Source organism: Tursiops truncatus, chromosome 2 (assembly GCF_011762595.2).
Source record: "Tursiops truncatus isolate mTurTru1 chromosome 2, mTurTru1.mat.Y, whole genome shotgun sequence".
Lineage (NCBI taxonomy): Eukaryota > Metazoa > Chordata > Mammalia > Artiodactyla > Delphinidae > Tursiops > Tursiops truncatus.
The window spans coordinates 171,142,137-171,160,168 of NC_047035.1; the positions used below are offsets into that span (position 1 = coordinate 171,142,137).

The 18,032-nt window shown below is 39.4% G+C and overlaps 1 protein-coding gene across 1 annotated transcript in view; it reads right to left on the reverse strand.

Moving 5' to 3' along the window:
* Nucleotides 1-18,032, reverse strand: part of CUBN (cubilin) — a 266,027-nt gene that overhangs the window by 101,465 nt on the left and 146,530 nt on the right. Inside the window, exons 37-38 of the mRNA XM_019933506.3 lie at nucleotides 1,938-2,143; nucleotides 520-704 (exon numbers count right to left, since the gene is read on the reverse strand). Of these exons, the coding sequence (XP_019789065.2) occupies nucleotides 520-704; nucleotides 1,938-2,143 (391 nt within the window). The remainder of the gene's footprint in view (nucleotides 1-519; nucleotides 705-1,937; nucleotides 2,144-18,032) is intronic.

The following is an 18,032-nucleotide window of genomic DNA, read 5'->3' on the forward strand; positions in this document are numbered from 1 at the left end:
AATATCATATATCAAAAGACCTAGTTGTACATCTTAAATATATATAATATTTATTTGTCAAATATACCTCAATAAAACTGGATAAAAAATAATCTGATAGTGTTTCTGGAATTGATGCAGTTGCCAATGTCTGGATGGCAATGATCGCCACAATTTTTATATACTTATATTTACTTACTTTAAAATGATTGTTCAAATTTTTAACACTCTAACAGGAGAATAAACACGGTAATGGGATATAAGATAGAATAAATTCTTCATTAAGACACATACACATGCTTAGATAAAGCCCAACAGAAAGATTACAATAATGCGGAAAAAAAGTTAGTTACAGAATCAAAGATAATAATTATACTACCACAATCACCATTGTTCAGGTAACCTGGAAGAGGTATGCGTGATGTAGGGTAGACCATCCTCTATGACTTATAAATGCTTGAATAGACATTAACTTGGATCTATGGTTGCCAATAGCAAGTCACCAAAATGTATAAACATCAGTTGCTCTTGGAAACTCACCTTTAGTTTGTCGTAATAGCAGTTGAGTGTTGCCTCCATGTCCATCTCCAAGATTCTACCATGGATAACCTGAGATTCATTCACATTCACTATCCAATGGTAATTGGAGTTGTGGGGGTAATTTCCGGGCCATAAGGGAGAGGCAATTTTCCCCTGAGTTCCCACAATATTGTCATTGCCAAATACTAGGAAGGAAAACAGAGTAGTAAATCAGACCTACTTAGAACAGCTCCTTAGTCAAATGAAAGAAACAAAAGCCAAGGGGTGTTAAAAAGGACGGACTTCTAATTGACTGCAATTTCTTTTCTGAACACCGAAAGAAATACTGCTTCCCTTTTGGTTTCTCTGCTATCTATTAATTCTTTGGAGAAGGGTGATATTGTGAATGGAATTCCATCTCCTTAGAAGACCACATGGTGTGAAAACAAGCCATTGCGTCCCATGTAAAATTGGGTTCCCAGACCCCAGGGAACTTGGTGACTTGGGAAGGGGTATCACCAGCCCTGTTCTATAATTTTGGTTTACCTATTTTACTTCATGTTAAAAAAGAACGAAACATGTTTTTTTTTTCTTTAACTATGTAAGAGAAACTGACATTTTCAAACAACATATAGAGTAGCTATTAATATTTAACATTTTATCCTATTAGAAGAATATCCTGTTATTACAATATCTGAGCACTTAGGAATATCCTAAAGTAATAGTAAATGTTTCTTGTGTTTTTTTAAATTAATTTTTATTGGAGTCTAGTTAATTTAAAATTTGTGTTAGTTTCTGCTGTACAGCAAAGTGAATCAGTTATACATATACATATATCCACTCTTTTTTAGATTCTTTTCCCATATAGGTCACCAAGGAGTCTGGAGTAGAGTTCCCTGTGCTATACAGTAGGTCCTGATTAGTGATCTATTTTATGTATAGTAGTGCGTATATGTCAATCCCAATCTTCCAGTTTATCCCTCCCTCCTTCCCCTTTCCTCCTGGTAACCGTAAGTTTGCTTTCTACATCTGTGACTCTATTTCTGTTTCGTAAATGGGTTCATTTGTACCAGAGTAAACATTTTTAACTTGAGGAATATAGAGATTATGGGATCAAATGAAACACATTTGATATAAGTATACCAAACTGAAACGATGATACATTAGAAAACTCTCTATTGCAATATCATGAAAAATGTTTAACTTAAAATTAGGTAGACACTACAGCTTTAAAAGAATGTTAGAACCACTGAGAATGCTCTCCCTGGCTCTTAATGAGTCATTCATATATAATTTAATTTTTCTAGTATATAATAAAGTAATTCCACAGAGACATTAAATACAGGGGAATTGTTCTTAATGCATTACTGAAAACATTGTTATCCTTCTAGTTTGTAGGACACATTCTGGAAGCCATCACTAAAACAGAACCAACTCACTGTTGGTAAATGCAGCCTGGAAGCCCACGCCACTGCCCGAGCCATCGGAGACAAATCTGACCCACAGGATGTGCCCAAGGATGGATGAGTAATTGAGAGGGAGGACGTTTCCACAGTACCGTCCCACCAAGCGACCAGTGGCGTTTCCTTCCCGGATCTCCACAAAATCTCTGCTACAGTCTTGAGACTCCTCCACCTGGAAAGTTCTGATTGGAAAAAACAAAATTAGGGATTTAACTGATAAAATAAATTTGGGGATTATCCTGAATCACTTGCTGGGTTGACCTGTTTGGTTTTTAAATTTTTTCTTTAACTTTAATCACAGTGTCTTTTGGCTAACTCAAAACATTTCTTACACTCAAATTTGTTGAAATGGTGATTCAAGAGATAAAAGACAATTAATACACTGTCTTCAGGGAGTTTTCTTTCTGGGGGAAAATTGGGCAACAAGATAGAAAAAAACAGAATATAGAAGACAGAATATCATGCCATCAGTTATTTTGAGGCAGAGGTATCACATGCAATTGTGAGGTTCAGTAATAGCTTGATGGAGAGATTTTTTTTAAGATGGAAATGTAAACATAAGCTGGATTTAAGGTGCAAAAATGGTGGGCAGGGAATGCGTGCTAACCAAAGCACATATGCAGAAAGAGTGGGACATATTTAGAAATCTGTGAGAGGTCTCGTTTGGTTAGAATACTGAGTACCTTTAAGAAAACATTAGAAGAGATAGCTGGAGCAGTATGATGGGTTAATTTTGGGAGAGCTTAAATGCCAATCAAAGGCATCTGTACTTAATTTCTGTAAAGGTAGAAAAAACATGGCATTTGCACTAAAACAGGCTAGCGTTCAAGCATGGCATACTCAACTTCTTTATATTCTGCAATTATGATGACATGGGGGAATGGAGGGTGGGAAATAAGATCTACCTCATGTAATTGGCATTAGTCACATATATAAAGAGTCTGGAACACGTAGATGCTCAATGAATGCCTTTAAAAATTGGCCTCAATGCTTAAAAAAATTGGATATAATCAAGGTAATATGGTGTTGGTGGGAGGGTAGACAAATAGATAAATATAATAGAAGAGATGGTCCAGAGAAGGATCCACAAGTATAAAGCCAATTCAACCCAATTCATGGTGCCAAGTTTGGGCTTCAGAAGAGACTCTGAGGCTGTATTTGGAAATCACCTGTACGCACATGAAAATAGCTGAAAACATGGCTAGATTGGGGGTTTAGAAATGAAAAAGTGGGGAGTGATACATAGAGAGAGAGAGAAGAGATAAGAGCAGAAGCTTAGGGAACACCCATATTCTGAGTTCAGTGAAAGGAAGAGGAAGCAATAAACCCAAGAATAGTCTGGAAAGTAGGATAAAAACAAGATCAGTGTCATGTCACAGAAGCCAAGAGAAAATTAAGGAGAGAGTGATGAAGAGTGTCATATGACAGAAAGATCCAGGATTAAGAACAGGCTATAGCAGGGGTCCCCAACCCCCGAGCAGGCGAGCAAATGAAGCTTCATCTGCTGCTCTGCATCTCTCCCCATCACTCACAGTACCGCCTGAACCATCCCCCCCACCCCCCACACACCAAGTCCATGGAAAAACTGTCTTCCACGAAACCGGTCCCTGGTGCCAAAAAGGTTGGGGACTGTTGGGCTATAGGATTTGGTTACTCAAAGTAAATTAGTAACTTTTAAAGGAGCAGTTTTAGAGGGTCCACTATAGGATTATTTTTCACACATATTAAGGAGTAAATTAGATGATTTTTGGTGATTTCCATAAGACGATGAATTACAATAACAACAAGACAATAACAAGCTTTTTATAACACCCAACAATTAGAATTTATAAATTCTCTATATTTATATTTTTCATGTGCCCATTAACATGCATAAAAATGTATCAATATATAGTTGACAACACACCAAGTCTCAGAAAATATTAAAACTATTAAAAAATATGTTCTCTGACCACTATAGAATAAAATTAGAACAGGGTAATAAAGAGATAACAAAGAGATCCCGCAATTTGGATATGTAAAACAACTTTCTATATAAACCATGTGTTAAACAAGAAATCATAATGGCAGTTTAGAATATATCTAGCACTGAATGAGAGTGAACACATTATGTATTAAAACAGGCAGAGTTGAGCAGTAGAAGTGTGCTGGGCCCATAAAACTAAGGGAGTGTAGTCAAAGCATTATTTAGAGGGAAATTTATAGCCTTAAATGTTTATGGTAGAAAAGAACTAATACTAAGAAAAGTGGACTAGATGTCTAATCCCAGAAGTTAGTAAAACAAAAAACAAACATACAAACCGCATAAAGGAAGTAGAAGAAATAACACGACAACATCTGAAATTAGTGAAACAGAAATGTAGAAAATACTAGAAAAGATTAAGAAACCAAAAGCTATTCTGTTGATAAAACTAACAAAGTATAAACCTCCAATAAGACTGACCAATAACAGAAGAAAGCTTAAGTGAGCAATATTACTAAAAAGAAAAGGACAAAACAACAGATATACTAGAAAATTTTAAAATTATAATGAAATTTACTAAAAACCTATGCCACTAAATTTGAACTTAGACAATTTTTATAGAAGTACAATACTATAACTAGTTGAAGAAAAAGACGGAAAAACCTAAAAATACCATTAAATCAAAAAATGTCAGTATTAAAAATTGCCTGCAGACAAAAGGAAACAAATACCTGAGCCCAGATTATTTTATAGAGGAACTCTACCAAAGCTTCAATAAGTCAATATCCCAATCCTAATCTTGTGTATATTGTAAAAAAAAAAATAGAAAAGAGGGGACAGAGTCCAACTTATTTAATGAATTTAATATAATCTTGGAAGCAAAATCAGTCAAGGGAGGTCAAAGAAAGAAAAAGTTTAAGTCAATCTCACTTAATGCAGATGAAAAATCTTACATAAAATATTAGCTAAATCAATCCATCAATCTGTAAAATATGTAAATCTTAATAAGGTTGGACTCACAATGGTTTAAGATGAAAAGATCTATTACAACAATTCAAAACACACACGTACACACAAAGATTTAAAGAGAAAAAAAGATGGAAAAATATATGAAGGGAGAATCAGTGACAATTGCAGTAAAGCATTCGCTAAAACTGAACACCCATTCATCACAAAAACTCTTAGAAAATTAGGAATAGAGGGAAATTTTCTCAGCTGGATGAGAACTGCCCACCAAACACCTACAGCAAATATACTTAGAGGTAAAAGTTTTTAAACATTTAATTTAAATAAGAAACAACACAAGAAAGCTTGCTCATCACTTTGTTGCACAGTATACTGAAGGGTTCTCCGGGGCAATAAGACAGGGAAAGGGGGAATGGTTGTAAGAATTGGAAAGGAAGTGCTATAAATCAATATTCAAGAGCACTCATTCATTCATAAATATCTACCGAGCACCTTAACATGTCAGGTCCTTTTCTAGGCACTGAAGATAGAGTAGCAGACAAGAGACAAAATTTTGGGTGATTCTAGAGAATGGAACAGTGGCAGGATAAGATAATATGCAAATTTACAATGCTTGGTGTCAGTCTATTTATCTCTTGCAAAAATAAAATATAGTGTGTGTGTGTGTGAAAAAACAAAACAAAACAAAAAAAGATAATATGCAAAAATTAATAGGGTTTCCTTATACCAGCAAATGAAAATTTACAAGACGTAACTTAGTCAACACTCATTCAACAATATTTGTCTCTCTACTATATGCTAAACACTGGGACAGGACAATGAAGAAAACAGACAATGTTCCTTCCTTTGGGGAGCTTACATTCTAGAAGGAGAGATAGATAATAAACAAATAAATAGAAATATAATGAGGTAGTGATATGCTCCAGGAGGAAAAAACCAAGTGATTAAGGAGGGTTATTTTAGGTAAGGGGGACAGGGTACATCCATGATTTTTAAATGGGCACCATTTTTAATAGCAACAAAAAATAAGATGCCTAGGAATAAATGTACCATGATATCTATAAGACTTTTAAGGAAAAAATACGAAATTTCAGTGAAGGACATAAAAGAAGACTGAATAAATGGAAAGATACTCCAAGTTCAGTGTGAAGAGTCAATAAAGATTCTCCCCAAATTAATCTATAAATTCAATGTATTTCCAGTAAAATCAGTAAGTATGATTGCATTTATGTAAAATGTAAAACAGAAAGCAATATTAGGTAGTGTGTATGGAGACATGTATATATATATTATTGATATATATATAATAAAAGGATATAAACATGCATAGACGTGATACACATAAAATTCAGAATATGGGTCATCTCTGTGATGAGAAGGTAAGGGAATGTGATGCTGCCCTGTAATATTTTATTTATTTAAAATTAATTTTTAAATATAAAAGCAATTTAATTTTTTTTTTAAAGTAAATGAAGTGAGTGCAAACAATTCTTTTTTTCAGAAGTAACTGAAAGAAATTTTTGCTGAGAAGAAGAAGGACAAGATAAGGAGAAGAAGAAAGAACGGTCTAGTAGGACTATAGAAAAAAAACATTGGGAAGGGAAAAAAATGTCTCGAGAATAGAAAACTTACTTCCTCGCTATGTATCTTTCAGTCACTGCTCAACATTACGTGAGCAAGACTTCACATGATGGTAAGTACAGCGCCCTCCCTGGGCTCTATCTCAGCTAACAGGTTAGGATGCTTAAGGCACAGCTGACCAGCCTGGAGGTTCTGGGACCTCACTGCTCACTTTGGGATCAATGTATCAGGCACACCTCTGAGCCTTCACTGCCGACCAGAGCCCTGGAGCCAACCGGTCAGCTCTGCTCTACCACTGGCTTCTCAAGCCATATACTAGCACCGGTAGGTCTCTAGCCAGACGGTGAGTCTGTGGCTCTCACGATCCCACCAAGGTGGGTTACTACAGTGTAGATCCTCTGGATCTATAGTTCAGACTTAGTCTTAGCAGCAAGCTGTGACTGATAACCGAGCACAGAGGAGATCGGGGAAGACCCACATCAGGCTAAACAAACCACACAGTTGTCTTACCTCCACTGTCCTCCTTGACAAATTAATGCTTCATGAGACAAAGTTCAGAACTACCATCACTTCTGGCAAATAATTGTTCTGAATCCGCCCTTAGAATAGCTGTCAAGTTGGGCTCTTAAACTCAGGCTCAGCTTTGTTATGATATCAGAACGTTATCAACAAGGTACCATATGCTAAAACTGTGTTCTTCTGATTTTCAGAAGAAGGAAGAAGGGGTGATCATTCTCCTCAGCAGGCGACTTACATGAAATTGCCCCGAAATCTTTACTCAAAACGCTGCACGTGGTTTACCAGCATCAGCGTCACCCCAGTGCTTGTTTGAAACGAAGCATCAGGCCCCACCAACCAACTGTATCGGAATGTGAATTTTAACAAGATCCCAGGTGATCAACATGCACAAGAAAGTTTGGTCCAATGGTCGAGAAGATCACTAAGTGCAAGGTTTTTCTGTTTTTTGTACCAGACTGGTATAATCCAATGCTAAATGTCACAAAAGACATTTCATCAGAAAGGATGGTAGGATGATACCTGTAAGAATCAAATTAGACTTTTTAAAACGTTTTGTTGTTCTTGGAAGTCTTTCGTTTAGTCCGGTTCATTTTATAAGCAAATCCATCCTCTTGCCAAACACTTTGGCTCAGATCTGCTGGTAAAAATATGATGTGGAACAAAAATAGTACCGTCACTGTTTCTCATTATCTCATTTTGATTCTTGAACCTAGATCAATCGCATTTGAAAAGGACTCTGCCAGCAGAAAATACATTTTCTGTTCATTCCTTTAAATATCTGTTTTATAAAAAAATGTCTTTGGGGGTTTTATTTCTCCCCCCTCCTTTTGTGTTATAGATGCAACCATAATTTCTCCAGCTTTTCTCCCTACTCGATTTCACCGCCGTGTCCACAATCCAAACCCCATATTTTAGAACTTGACATAGTCCATATGTTTTTCATATGCTTCTCACCCACCCCAGGGGAAGTTTCCAAGCACCCATCTGGATATAGTTTAGACCAGGGCAGAAATAACTCAGAGGCCTGGCCGTAAAGCCCTTCTCAGTATCATCTGCATAGAGGGGAGCATCTTGCATTCCACAGATTACACTTTAAAAATAAAACTCAAGCAAGGAACACAAAATAATCAAAATTAACTTCTTATGGATGAGACAGGAAAAAGATGAAGCATTAAGATTTGCTTATGCAATAATCAGGACTTACTGTCCATTGAAGGGTAAAATGAATGACACTGGCTCTTTGTGTTTACCTTCCACCCTCTAGGAGGAAAGCCCAGTGTTGTTCATTTGGATTTGACTCTGAACTGCCACACAAGATACTTTAGAAATGGCAGAGTGAGAGAATCTAACATTCACTGAACATCAGGTGTGCATCAGCTTTGTGGTACACATTTAAAATTTAACATCTTTGATCACACCTATGGCCCTATATGGATATGATTATCCCCTATAGATGAAATGAATCTCTTTAGGTTTTAAACAAATAGCTTCTTGACATTAACTTATTAGTAACTTAACAAGAAATGGGATGTTGTCTGTCTTAAACATTCCCAGTACCTGGCCCAGTTCCTGAGAACCACTGAACATCAGATTGTTCAAGAATGTGACCAAGAGGAAAAAGACCAGAAAAGACCCTTTGGTCTAGCAATTATGAGGCCTATTAAGCCATGTGAAGGACTTTGAACTTTATCATAAGAACGATGTTCATGGTTTATTCATCACTGGATATAAAATGTCAATTATGGGAGTAACATGTGCTTTATATATGAAGCATCTAGCAAGGGTGCAACAGTGCTTATGTGTATAAAGTAGGGGCTTAATAAATATTTGTTGAACAAAGAAGTATATATATATATATATATATAGTTATATAGTTATATAGTTATATATATATATATAGTTATATATATATGGTCACATATATATATTTTTTTCCCATACAAAACTTTGTGCTTTTAGTAAAGACAAAAGCAAACAAAACCTCTTTCCCACGTGGCAACTTAAACTTGTATTGCCTTTCAGGTGTTCAGAGGGTGTCTTTGTTTTGACACAATGCCAGCTGGACCCTGAAGAGGCACCGTCTGATCGATGGGCTAAAACAAAGTAACTTGAGATGTTTGAATGTGGTCCACAAATAGGACTTCTCTTTCATGTTTAAAAATCCATTCTTGATGCACAGAATGGCATGCCTAGAAGAGGAGCAAGACTTTTTTGAATAAACAGAGCAGTGTCTCCAAAACAATCTTCTCTCCAAGCAAGTTACTTCTTATATTCTTTTCAAGACAGAATTATCAACCCCAACCAAAGCCCAATAATCTATGACACAGTAAAACAAATAACTTTTAATTTAAAATGGCAATTTAAATACCAATGTCTTGGGACTTCCCTGGTGGCGCAGTGGTTGAGAATCTGCCTGCCAAGACAGGGGACATGGGTTTGATCCCTGGTCCGGGAAGATCCCACAGGCCGCGGAGCAACTAAGCCCGTGAGCCACAACTACTGAGCCTGCGCTCTAGAGCCCATGAGCCACAACTACTGAAGTCCGCACGCCTAGAGCCTGTGCTCCACAACAAGAGAAGCCACTGCAATGAGAAGCCCACACACCACAATGAAGACCCAATGCAGCCAATAAATAAATAAATAAATAAATACCAATGTCTTATCATCCAATGTTTATGAAGCACTCATTACCAGTGTGGCATGTCACAAGTATCTCTCTACTGATGGGATTAAAAGGTCCCATTTCACTTACCATGTGCTTTTCACTAACAACTTCCAGAAAATATATTATTGTTGTTTAATTTAACCTAAGACCACTCAGAATGTGGCAGGATCCTACTGTTGATTGCATGTCCACAGTCCATATTCAAAAAGGCTTACAGTTCAATGAGGAACATGAGAGTGATTTTACAAATCAACCACTAAATTCTGTAAAAAATTAATAAAGAGATACCTCAGTTATACAAAGCTGAGAAACCAGAAGAAGGAGCTCTCACACCCTGTGAAGGTAGCAGAGCCCAAGAGGAAGAAGAAAGACTCCTCCTCATTCTTGGCATGGACTTAGCCAATGAGAAGCCATGGACTCTGTTTACTGAAGCCCTCCCAGCTTCCTTTTCCCTGTATAAAAGCATCCTCCTCCTTCTTCTGCTGTGCAGGGACTTGCAGGGGCTCACCATAGGTGCACACCCTGAATTGCAATTCTCTGCCGATCCTGAATAAACCCATCTTCGATGGAGAAGTATCTGGCATTCTATTTATTTCAGATCAACATTTCATTGGTTTGATAAGCAAACAGGTATGGTACCCACAAATCCAGCCCACTGTCACTCACTGTTTTTCTTGCCAACCCTGGAGTTTTATGGTATGTCCTTCTCCTGGATCCAAGCTCACACTCTCTTAGCGTTTGAAGCTCTCCAGGTTTTATTCAGAATCTGTTTCAAAGCTTCATCTTTCTGGTCAATGCTTTGTTCTGTACATGAGTATTCACTTGGCACTTCTATCTGATTTGAGATCAGGCGGTTTCAACTGAAACTGGCTAGACTTCGACCCATTCCTTCAGGAGCAGGGGCTGTTTCACTGAAACTGTGCCAGTTTTTGTCCAGCCTTCAGCATATTCCTTTGCAAAGGGCTATTCTCTGGACACTGGCTGAAAAAACCTTTGGCCTGGCTCCTCTAGGACCAAGACGTTTCCTTAGAATTGGCTGTTATTCAGGCTTCCGAGCTGTTTGAATTGAGCTGTTTGTGTTGTAAAATGTTTGAAAATTGTTCTTTTACTTTAGAGAAAAACCTCTGAGAAATGGAAGCCCAGTTTTTGAGAGTACCCACACCCCCAACAGGGACTCTGGCAGATCTGATGTTTAAGACTGAAGTCCTTCCTCATGCACATTCCTAACTAAATGGACCAACCCGATAAAAGTCTGTCATACAGAGTGAAGTAAGTCAGAAAGAAAAAGACAAATACCGTATGCTAACACATATATATGGAATTTAAGAAAAAAAAATGTCATGAAGAACCTAGGGGTAAGACAGGAATAAAGACACAGACCTACTGGAGAATGGACTTGAGGATATGGGGAGGGGGAAGGGTGAGCTGTGACAGGGCGAGAGAGTCATGGACATATACACACTAACAAACGTAAGGTAGATAGCTAGTGGGAAGCAGCCGCATGGCACAGGGATATCGGCTCGGTGCTTTGTGACCACCTGGAGGGGTGGGATAGGGAGGGTGGGAGGGAGGGAGATGCAAGAGGGAAGAGATATGGGAACATATGTATATGTACAACTGATTCACTTTGTTATAAAGCAGAAACTAACACACCATTGTAAAGCAATTATACCCCAATAAAGATGTTAAAAAAAAAAAAGGCAATTTAGAATATCAATGGTCATTGTGGGGAACTTTTGAAATCCCCAAACTTAACTTTCTTAGAACCAAAGTAGACTACAATAGCTCAAAAATTTCCAGAAATGTGTGGAATACTTACTTTGGTATTTTGAGGCTTCCCAACATTATCTGGAGCCTAGAACTGTCTCTCTACAAAATAAGATTTTAAGGCTAACTGAGGCAAACATAATTAATGAGATAAAATGGCCCCCAACGCCTCAGGCTCTTCTTCCAGCACCATCTGGTCTCTCCATTGGCTCCTCATGGTCAGACCTCATCTCCGGGGCCATCTTCCTCCTTCCTTGCTACACCACCTATGCCTCCTTTGTACTGCCAATTCCCCCATACTAATTCTCTTAATGAGCTTCCCCATTTGAAACTCTTCCCATTCCTGTTTCCTCTGCATTTGTCAGAATATGTCTGTTTACAGCCACTATGGAGAACAGTATGGAGGTTCCATAAAAAACTAAAAATAGAAATACCATATGACCCAGCAATCCCACCACTAGGCATATACCCTGAGAAAACCATAATTCAAAAAGAGTCATGTGTCATAATGTTTACTGCAGCTCTATTTACAATAGCCAGGACAGGGAAACAACCTAAGTGTCCATCAACAGATGAATGGATAAAGAAGACGGGGCACATATATACAATGGAATATTACTCAGCCACAAAAAGAAACGAAATTGAGTTATTTGTAGTGAGGTGGACGGACCTAGAGTCTGTCATACAGAGTGAAGCAAGTCAGAAGGAGAAAAACACATACTGTATGCTAACACATATATATGGAATCTTAAAAAAAAAAAAGGTTCTAATGAACCTAGTTGCAGGACAGGAATAAATTTGTAGACATAGAAAATGGACTTGAGGACATGGAGTGGGAGGGTGAAGCTGGGGTGAAGTGAGAGTAGCATTGACACACATACACTACAGAATGTAAAATAGTTAGCTGGTGGGAAGCAGTAGCATAGCACAGGGAGATCAGCTCAGTGCTTTGCGATGACCTAGAGGGGTGGGATAGGGAGGGTGGGAGGGAGGCTCAAGAGGGAGGGGATATGCGGACATGTGTATGCATACGGCTGTTTCGCTTTGTTGTGCAACAGAAACTAACACAGTATTGTGAAGCAATTATACTCCAATAAAGATCTATTAAAAAAAATAAACATAAGTCTTCTGAGAATCCAGAGGCTAAGCCCTTAGTTTTTTGTACTCCCTGGACTAAGGCTGAACTGCAATCCATAAGCAAAGGCTTTCCCAAAGTCACTGGAGATGCTCACAAATTGCTGGACAATTTAATATAGTCATTCAAACTTGTCAACCTGGTTTCTCTGACTTATATCAGCTAGTTCATATGCTGGTGAGTGAGGGTCAGGCTCAGCATTGGATGAAAACCACTAATTGGGGGAAATCCTAAAAGGTCTCTAGAATTACAGCTGGGAGACCAGCCAGCTATCTTTTTTTTAAAGATTTAATTTTAATTTAATTTATTTTTTTGGCTGTGTTGGGTCTTAGTTGCTGTGCGTAGGCTTTCTCTAGTTGTGGCGAGCGGGGGTCACTCTTGGTTGCGGTGCGTGGGCTCCTTATTGCGGTGGTTTCTCTTGTTGCAGAGCAGCATGGGCTCCAGGCGCTCAGGCTTCAGTAGGTGCAGCACGTGGGCTCAGTAGTTGTGGCACGTGGGCTCTCATATGCCCAGTAGCTGTGGCGTACGAGCTTAGCTGCTCCACAGCATGTGGGATCTTCCCAGACCAGGGATCGAACCTGTGTCCCCTGCATGGGCAGGCAGATTCTTATCCACTGCACCAGCCTGCTATCTTATTATATGAAAGTCCTCAGCCTGCTATCTTATTATATGATCAGGCTTGGCCAATCCCTAGGCAGCTTCATCAAGCAGTTCCTAGGGTTTCTCCAAAACCTGTTGATTGGAACAAAATCCAGGCATACACACAAAAATCTGATGAAACTGTTCATGATTATTACAATCAACTTCAGGTTATTTTTAAAGAAAATTCTGGTCTTCCTTTAGATGTTGATTCTACCCAGGTAGTTTTTAACTCTATGTTTATTAATGGGCTGAACTGAGACCTTTCCCTTCTAGGAAAAAGGACCAGGATGGAATGGGAAACTCTATCTATTCCAGATTTAGTTAATGTGGCAAACCAGCTCTCTCAAACTCTAGATAAGGCACCTCAGAGGAAGACTGCCAGATCTTAATCTTCAGCCCCAGCAAATGAAGGCTCCTAAATGAAACCAAAACCCTACTAATTTCTATTATTGCAAAGAGCCAGGACATTGGAAGAGATTGTCACAAATTTAAGTGCTTCAGGTGCCTTCAGCCCTCTAACCAGCCTTTCAACCTCCTCCCAATTCTCATTGATGGGGCTCTACAGGGATTTTCCCCAATTCTCCCTCTTAGTCGGCATGGAGGAACATTTCTCTAGATCGGGGATGACGCTCCTCCAGTCCTAACTGACACCAGAGCCACACTCTCGGTGCTCAACCCCGTTACTATAAAGCAGCCTCTGCCTCTGATAGTCCTAGAGCTGATTCTGGAAATACTTATCATTTGTCTCCACTGAATCAGCTACCACCTTCCTTATGGGCAAAATCTCCAACTTATGCTGGAGATTCACAGCAACAAAATTCACAACAAACCTCCCATCAAGATTTAAGTAGACCTCTCAAAACCTCTGCCCAGAATTAATCAAAAACCTTTTAAAAGAAGATCTTCAAGGCATAAAACCCCTAATAGAAAATTATAAGGCTCAAGGCCTCATAATCCCTTGTACTGTGCTCTGAAACACTACCATTTTACTGGTGAGAAAACCTACAGGTCAAAGGTGAAGGTTTATCTAGGATCTCTTGACATTCTGTTGTCCCTAACCCTTATATGATACTGACGTCATTCCAACTGGAAGCAAATTCTTTCCTGTAATTGATTCATGTAGTACATTCTCTAGTATTCCAGTTTAGGAAGCTAGCCAATACCTTTTCGCCTTTACTTGGGAAGAAAACCAATTAACCTGGACAGTAATGCCTCAGGGTTCTCCTCAGAGTCCTTATTTCTCAGGAACCCTGAAGCCTGACCTGGATGATACAAAATCCTCTAGAGATTCAACTACTCTGTTGCAATAGGTGGATGAGCTGCTTCTTTGAGCTCCTTCTCAGGCCTCCTCACAGGAAGACTCCATCCACTTGCTAAAGCTTTTAGCCTTAAAGGGACCCAAGGTAGCCAAAGGAAAATTGCAGTTTGCCCAAACCCAGGTTTGATATTTAGGGTATCTGCTATCAGAACAAAGGCTATATCTAGATCCAGATAGACTTCATGGTGACCTAAGTTTCCCCAAACCCCAAACGAAGCACAACTGCAACGTTTTCTCCAGCTAGTTGATTATTGTTGAAATTGGATTCCAAATTTCTCTCCTACGGCTAAATCTCTGAAAGTTGTACTCAACAATAAAAACCTCAATGCAATTTTAAGAGAAGAAACAGATGACACAGTCTTTGAGGCCCTAAAGGAGAGTTTGGTGAATCCACCTGCCCTTGGGCAGCCCAATAATCAGATTCTCTTTTTCCTTTTTGTACATGAAAAGAATGGGAATGCCTTTGGGGTACTAATCCCAAAACACAGGGACCACCATTGACCCATAGGGTATTATGGCCAGCAACTGGACCCTGTAGCATGGGGATATCCCCCTTGTCTTAAAGCCATTACAACCACTCCCCTTTTGGTTAAGATCACCGAGAAAACTATTGTGAGATCCCTTTTAACCATCTTTGTACCTCATACAGTAGAAGTTCTGACTTCTCATCACACTCAACATTTCCCAGCCAGCCACCTCACCTCCTGTGAAGTCCTTTGGTTAACTGCTCCTTACATAACTCTCTTCCATTGTAATAACCTTAACTCGGCTACTCCTCTTCCCTCCATCACCAGCAAAGTCCCTCGTGGCGCTTAACACTGATGCACCACCTCCTGACTCCTCAGGATGACCTACAGGGAATTCCACTGGGTCATGCTGACTTCCCAAGGTTCACTGATGGTTCTCATTTAAAAGGTGATAATGGCAAATACAGTTCTAGGTATGCTATTAAGACTCCTTCTGATGTCGCTGACGCAGCATCTCTACCTATGGTTACTTCAGCCCAGACTGAATTACATGCTTTTACATGGGCTTATACTTTAGCCAAGGACAAAACTGCCAATATTTATACTGATAGTAGATATGTTTTTAGAATAGCTCATAATTTTGGAATATTGTGGAAGCAATGTGGCTTCCTTACGTCCAGTGGGAAAAAAATTTAAGATGGCCCCTGTGTTTAGGAATTATTGGATGCAATAATTTCACCTGCCACTTCAGCTGTTATTAAGATTCTGGGGTATTCTGAACTTGACTCTCTGGAAGCGAAGGGAAATCACCTTGCTGATATTTCTGTAAGGAATGCTGCCCTTAAAGGGACCAATAGCAGCCAAACTTCTGTCGTGGTCCAAAGGGAAATTTAGAAAAACTGGCTAGAGAAGCCCAGCAATCAGCCTCAGAAAAAGGAAAACAAGATTGGAAATTCTGGGCTTCCCTGGTGGCACAGTGGTTGAGAGTCCGCCTGCCGATGCAGGGGACACGGGTTCGTGCCCCGGTCCGGGAGGATCCCACATGCCGCGGCGCGGCTGGGCCCGTGAGCCATGGCCGCTGGGCCTGCGCGTCCGGAGCCTGTGCTCCGCAATGGGAGAGGCCACAGCAGTGAGAGGCCCGTGTACCAAAAAAAAAAAAAAAAAAAAGATTGGAATTCAATAATTGTTGGTTTGATAAAAAGAGAAAGCTCTGGTTTGCATCAAATAACAACCTATTCCCACCCAACACTCTAAAACTCCCACTCCTCACTGCTGTACGTGCATTAAACCATTGTTCTACTGACAAGATGATAGCCTTCATGAATCAATATTAGAGGAGAAACATTAACAAGGCTGAAAAAAGTGCCAACCCTCACTTGTCCCACTTGTCCAAAGTAGAACCAGGGAAGCCTGTTCGTACTGCTCCCAGACACTGTATATTGCCTAATGGACAATTCAAGCTCTGGTAAGTGGACTTCATACAATTTCTTCCTCTAATGGATATAAATATGTTTTAGTCATGGTCCATATGTTTTCACACTGGACTGAAGCCTTCCCTTGCAGACAGCCTACTGTCCCTTCTGTGGCAAAAGTCCTTTTGGAAAAGATGATCCCTACCTGGGGAACTCATCTCAAACTTCATAGCGATCAAGGAATCCATTTTACTGGCCAGGAACTTTGACAAGTCTGCTCTGTTTGGCTCGTTTTACAACACTTTCACTGTGCTCACCACCCTTATTCCTCTGGTTCAGTCGAACACACTAACAGCACCATTAAGACTCAATTGGCAACATTTATAGAGGCCCTCCAAACATCTTGGTCAAAAGCACTGCCATCTGTCCTTCTAAATCTTGGATCTTCCGCTTTTGGAACTCATAAACTCTTACCATTTGAGATAGTCACATAATTTCCAATGCACTTGGTTCCCACTTGTGGCTTTTGACACACGACTGATAAAAGGAGAGATATTCCAACATTGCAAAGGATTAATTGCCTCTATTAAAAATAACCATGTTTTAATAGAGCGATCTTTTCACAGTGTACCCTTGGGAGATGAAGACATTAAGCATCACATCTTGCAACCTAGAGATTTTGTCTATTGCAAAAGAGTCCTCCAGAAGAACTCACTTCAACCTCATTGGAAAGGTCCCTATCAGGGACTGCTAGCCAACCCTTGTGACACCAAGCTCTGAGAAGCAGACTCTTGGATTTATGTAGCACACCTAAAGAAATCACTGAACCCTGACTGTACCTGTACATCACCTGGTGACCTGAAAGTAAACATTTTCTGGAATTGAAGCAGACGACATCTGACGAGACAGCTTTCCCAAGATATACTTTTGAGGATGACAGAAGGCTTCAGATGATCTCCAATGTCTATGATCTTGATATCATATGGACTTTAGATAAAAAGCACCTGAGAGTTCTCCCTCCTACCCCTCCTAATTACTCAGACGTGACCTTAATAGATTTTCAATCTGTTCACTTTCCCTCTGACATGAAATACTATACCAGGAAAGGTCCTTCCTGACATTGACACACAAAAATCCACTGCAACTAGAAACCCTGACTCTAGATCAGCAATGATTTCAGAGAAAGATTATGATAAAAAGGGGGAAATATAAAAAATTAATAAACAGAAACCTCAATTAAATAGAGTCAGGATACCAAAAGGGGGAGCTCTCATGCCCTGCAGAAATAGCAGAGTCCAACAGGAAGAAGAAAGGCCTCTCTTCTTTCCTGAAGGGCTCAACCAATGAGAAGCCTTGGATTCTCTGTTTATTATAACCCTCTAAACTTCCTTTTCTTCTTTATAGAAGTGTTCTCCTTCTCTCGCAATACAGGGACTTGCACGTGTCTTGCCATGGTTGCAGACCCCAAACTGCAATTCTCTGCTGATCCCAAATAAACTCATCTTTGCAATTTCCTGTTGATCTTAAATAAACTCATCTTTGCAATTCTCTGCTGATACCAAATAAACCCGTCTTTTCTGACAATGGTGGATTAGCATGGGGATAAGACATAAGGGTGAAGAAGGCTTAACTGAGA